This window comes from Periplaneta americana, chromosome 16 (assembly GCF_040183065.1).
Source record: "Periplaneta americana isolate PAMFEO1 chromosome 16, P.americana_PAMFEO1_priV1, whole genome shotgun sequence".
Classification (NCBI taxonomy): Eukaryota; Metazoa; Arthropoda; class Insecta; order Blattodea; family Blattidae; genus Periplaneta; species Periplaneta americana.
In genome coordinates this window covers 134,800,887-134,806,842 of record NC_091132.1, presented here as the reverse complement: position 1 = coordinate 134,806,842, position 5,956 = coordinate 134,800,887, and the positions used below count along the sequence as shown (strand labels likewise).

General features: G+C 43.7%; 1 protein-coding gene across 1 annotated transcript; it reads right to left on the bottom strand.

Annotated features, from left to right (window-relative positions):
* Positions 1-3,066: 3,066 nt before the first annotated feature.
* LOC138691231 (forkhead box protein D3-like) lies at positions 3,067-5,514 on the bottom strand. The gene has a single exon (XM_069813039.1). The coding sequence runs from the start codon at positions 5,127-5,129 to the stop codon at positions 3,870-3,872; it is 1,260 nt and encodes a 419-aa protein (XP_069669140.1). The 5' UTR covers positions 5,130-5,514; the 3' UTR covers positions 3,067-3,869.
* Between the last annotated feature and the right edge of the window lie 442 nt (positions 5,515-5,956).

Here is a 5,956-nt window from a genome sequence, read left to right as displayed (position 1 = left end):
CACTAGCTTGATAAATTTCATATAGTAAAGTGCCCTTAAGTGTGACTCAGTCTGTACTAACTCTCCTAACAGGAACATATTAACAACAGTACACTAGCTTGATAAATTTCATATTGTAAAGTGCCCTTAAGTGTGACTCATTCTGTACTAACTCTCCTTACAGGAACATATTAACAACAGTACACTAGCTTGATAAATTTCATATTGTAAAGTGCCCTTAAGTGTGACTCATTCTGTACTAACTCTCCTAACAGGAACATATTAACAATAGTACACTAGCTTGATAAATTTCATATTGTAAAGTGCCCTTAAGTGTGACTCATTCTGTACTAACTCTCCTAACAGGAACATTAACAACAGTACACTAGCTTGATAAATGTCATATTGTAAAGTGCCCTTAAGTGTGACTCATTCTGTACTAACTCTCCTAACAGGAACATATTAACAACAGTACACTAGCTTGGTAAATTTGATAAGTGTAAGCTGTCCTTAAGTATGACCGATTCTATACTTAATTGATTGTAAGACTAATAGGCTCTCCATGCGAATATGTTGGAGTGTCCCACTATCTAGAAAAACGAGACAAATATATCAATGAAGTAATAATAATAGTCTAATAATAATAATAATAATAATAATAATAATAATAATAATAATAATAATAATAATAATAATAATAATAATAATAATAATAGTGGTTTTATTTTACTTGAAAATTAACACTGTTTCTATTACACGTCTCACTATGGTTTTTATAATGTCGGGCACACGCTCAGAGAAGACCGCAATGTGATGAAGTTTATTTTTTATCCATAGAAAAGACCTAAACATCTAGGCCTATATGATACTGTAGTATCTCAAGAAGAAGAAGAAGAAGAAGAAGAAGAAGAAGTGTAGATATCGTTTGTTATGCTACATATTCAAAGTTTGTAGGCTAATAAAAATCAACGTTATAATAAAATTCGCTCTTAGTTTCAATTATGTTCAAAAACGTATATTGTAACTAATTACGTAGATACTCCTTAGTAAACGCTATAAATGATTGGTTTATTGCAGATAACAATAGTTATTGTTGTTTAGTCAACTGTCCGGAGACAGATCTGAACTTCACAAGTGATACCAACAAGGCATCAATTATGAGGGAACTAGTGCCTGAAGATACAGGGATAAGGTAGACTAGCAATAATAATAATAATAATAATAATAATAATAATAATAATAATAATAATAATAATAATAATAATAATAATAATAACAACAGCGTAACAATATTTTCAGTGACCTCGAAACTGGAGTTACATCTTTCGTTAAGTTAATGGAAGAAGAACAAGAAATCATAGTAACAATGTTTTTTATTAAAATTAAATTGAGTTCTTTATAAGGAATACTTTTTTAATAAATTAAATTTAGATACAAAAAAATTAAATATTACAACCCCACATTCGATTATACATTTGTATAGGCCTACTCCGATATTTTGAGAATATTTGGGTATAGGCCCTATATACTTCTATAAACAGTATTTAAAATAATAATAATAATAATAATAATAATAATAATAATAAACTTTTATTCAAATAACCAGGACTATATTGAAAAAATATAAATTGTCGTCACTACGAGACTATAATGGACTAAAGAATTTTATTTTCTTCAACATAGTAATTTAGAATGATAAGTAAGCTTATTTCGCAAGAATTACGAAGAAAAATCGGTTAATGAATAGGCTATGTTGTGGTTATTAATGTTATCATATGCAATTAAGATGGAAACAGAATCATTTCAGTGATCTGAAGTGTCTTCTGTCAAAAAAGCAATATATAATGAAGCATATAGTATCTCACTTTTCTAAATATATCTTAGTTATTAAGTTCATTGTCAATTATTATTAGTCTAGTAGATTAACTGTAATATGTGAATGATGAAACGCAACAACATGAAGCCTATATTCTTAAAGAATTAAAGTTATCGTGAAAGTTGTAAACCATTTAAGTTTACCTTGGCGTTTAGTTATTTTGAATATCAGCTGATAAAGCGACACTAAAAGTTCCGGAAATGTCAAGATTCATCGTCTGAAGCAACGGTCTAGATTTAAGAGTGTTTGTTCTAGAATGTTACAAGACAGTCTCTGTACACACATGTGTACATAGTAGATGTGTAAATATCTGTGTCATGCACAGTAACGTACTATGTAAACAATGATGATAATATGGCAAATATATTACTACCTACTTCGAAAATATATTTTAAATGTAATGCATATGCTATTATCAATTTGCTTCTGCAGTTTATGTAGTACCTAAGCTTTTGAAATCCATATCGAGGTTCACGTTTAATATATTTCGACCTTCTCTCGACTTGACTCAATACATAGGCTAGGATATGCGATGAAATTTCCGTGAAATTACAGCTTCACGTCGATAAGTCTCAACCTAAGGCAACAGATTTTGCTATTAAAGAAAATACAGGAGGGATTTAAACCCATAACGCAGTGTTAAAACTGTCCCCAAATCCTCGTGTAAATTATTGTTGGCTACAAATTGTCTTCTCTTTCAGATTTTAGTCTTACAGGTTAGTACCCAATATAGACCCTAAATCTGTCAAGAGAGATTCAACGAAGATTAAATGTGTCGGTAATCTTTGTCTCAATATATAATTAATTTAGTAGTTTCATATAATTTATTACAACAGAGATCTCAATCCGATCAAAAGTAAAGTGAATAATAATAATGAATTTAGAATACATTGGAAAACAATTAAGACATTAGAATCTGGAATAAAATTAAGTGTTGATTGTACACTTAGAAGCCGAAAACAACCACATCTTCCCTGACAACTACGAAAGAATAAAAGCAGTTAGCGACAATTAAGTTAATTATATTTTAAAATTATTCATTACACACAGAGGACAAATTTTAATTATGGAAGGTAAATAAAAAGGAGCCTCACCGTCAAAATATGACTCAAACATATGCCAGGTTTAACAAGACTTATGACAGCATTTTTCGCTAATACCTATTTGGACGTTTTAAATATGGAAAATTGCATACAAATCACACACAGATGTAGGAATGTATTGGCGTAATTTTATTTCGGAAAAATGGCGATAGTAAAGTTTTAACAAAAAGGTTGTTGACTTTATATCCTATAATTACCTATGTGTAATGTACGGGCATCAGTAAAGTACAACATTGCACATGTAAAAATAGTCTTCCTTTGTAACTAAATAGAAAGTTATTATATTTCTACTGGTCTGCAGCATTAAAAGTTAACGTTTACAGTTGTTCAATAAATCAAACAGAAATAAAAATGTACCTTCTTTTGAATTCCTCCGTCCTTGTGGGCTTAATGGATCTTCGCTATTACTTCTGTGAGAAATTTGACATCTCACGTAAACATCCGCGGCAACAACTCCACCGAAAGAGACCGTCGACGAATGCACAGATCTGAACGTCCAGACGAACCATTAAGACGACAAGGACGGGGTGCGGGGAAGCGGGTTTTGAAAGAAGAAATGAGAAGTGCTGTAGTGACTAGCATACTCGCTGTAGCCTGTTTCTATTGTTTGTTGCAGTCTTTTTTTCCGATAATTACATCAATAATACTGACATGTTACATACACATTACGACTTGGTGTATATGGGTATGGAACAAAGAGAGTACAACACAAACACAGCTAAATTGCCAGCTGTCGGACAGCGGTCTTGTGATACGTCCCAAGTCATTCAGCCACCTGTTCCGTGAGTAAGAAAAACGTCGGCGCCCAGCTATGGTATTCACATTCATGTACACATGCACATCGATCGGATATAGAGCTTCTAGAATATACACATTTATACAGCGTGTCCCTCGCGAGAGGACAGTCGGTTTCACCGCGCCCAGGAGAAGGCCGAGTCCAGGCTGCGGGTGACGGCGGGCCCCGCGGGCTGGGGGCTCGGGGGCTCCAGCACTTGCAGGCCGGGCCGCGTCTTCAGCTGGGCGAGCGCGAGGGGGCCCAGGCGCGCCGGCAGCGGCAGCGGCGTCGGCTTGCTCGGCGTCGCGACGCCCTGCACCTTGCCTATCAGCGAGTCGATGCTGAAGCCGTTCTTGCTGCTCGACGCCTTGGTGGCGTCCGCGTCCTTGCCGACGGCGGCGCCGGCCGCGACGCTGACGGGCACCGGCTTGCAGGGGAAGGGCGGCTGCTGGGCGCCCAGCAGGTTGAGCCCCAGCGGGCCCAGCGACAGGCGCGCCAGGTCGGCGGGCGGCAGCAGCGGCACGGCGGGCGGCAGCGGCGACAGGTAGGGGTAGGGACCGGGGTGCAGCGCCGCGTGGTGCGGGCCCAGCAGCGCGTGGTGGTGGTGGTACGGGTCGGGCCCCAGGAAGGACGCGGCCATGGCGGCGGCGTGGTGGTCCCGCAGTAGGAAGTCGGGCGGCTGCCGCTTGTAGCGCTTGCGGCGGCGCAGGAAGCTGCCGTTGTCGAACATGTCCTCCGCCATGGGGTCCAGCGTCCAGTAGTTGCCCTTCCCGGGGTTGCCCGGCTCCCGCGGGATCTTGATGAAGCAATCGTTGAGCGACAGGTTGTGGCGGATGGAGTTCTGCCACGCCGGGAACTTCTCCCGGTAGTAGGGGAAGCGCGTCATGATGAACTCGCAGATGCCGCTGAGCGTCAGCTTCTTGTGCGGCGACTGCAGGATGGCCATGGTGATGAGGGCGATGTACGAGTACGGCGGCTTCACCTGCGCCGACGACGGCGAGGACTTCTTGGCGGACTCGGCCGACTCATCCTCCGCCTGCGACGGCCGCGGGGAGTCGGCGCGCTGCTGGGAGCCGAAGTGGCGGTGGAAGTCGGCGACGCTGCCGCGCGCCCGGAGCAGCGTGGGCGACGAGTCCTCCGGGTCGTCGGAGTCCACGTTGATGTCGGGGTCCGAGTCGTCGGAGTCGCCGCCGGGCGACAGCCTGCAGATGACGCCGGGGCTGGCGGGCGGCGCGGAGTGGCCGCCCCGCAGGTCGAGGGGCGAGTCCACCGAGGCGAGGGCGGCCGGGGCCGGGGCGGGCGACGCGCCCGCCGCCTCCAGGATCATCGCCGACGAGGTCTGCAGATCACGGTAGCCCAGGAGCAGGCGACCGCCTTCGTCCATGGCTAAACACATTTGGGCCCGCGAGCCGGGGACGGGTCATGCGGACACTCGCGCTCTGCACCGCACTGACGGACGTGCTCCGCCGCGCTCGATCGCGACACTTGTGCCGCGGCCGGCCGGCGGAGCGACCCGCGCCCTCTCGCCGCCCCGCCCACCGCGCGCCGCACCCCATTGGCCCGCGCCGCGGGGGGCGTGTCCTCCGAACCTTCTGCCGTTGGCCGCCGCGACCCCGGGGGGCGGGCCCTCGCCGCGGCCGTGTGGGCGCCGACAGGACACCGCGCCACGCTCGCTCAAGTCTCGTGATGTGATCCCGTGCAAGTCGACGCCGCGGCCGCATCGCTGCAGGTAAGCACGCGTGCCGCGCTTGGTTCACTCTTGCGCGCACGCCCAATTTGTTTAATACGCGTCTCTGCCCCCGGGTACAATTATATTTGCTGAAAACAGATATGTCTATATATTCAACAGGCCTGCCAAACAAACATTTTACCCGGGTATTGACCATAACGCGAATGCCGATGTTCATTAGTGCACAATTGCATTATCCTGCGCTGTGAGCAAGCTGCACTCCCCTTCCCGTCTCTGCTGTGCATTCCCGGCCTTAAGATGCGCGCGCCAGAAGTTAGGCTGTGAATAACCACTAGAAATGCCGGTTCTTAATTGTGATGCTTAATAAGACACTCTCGCATTAAAAACTTTGCGTGAAATTTGAATTCAAAATATTAAGAGAAGTTAGGTAGTCTATAAAGAAAACTGAATAATTCGGATTTGTAAAACATTGTTTATAATTCATAATAAAAGTGAAACATCTAGGTGTTCTTATTTATCAGAACTTTATTCAT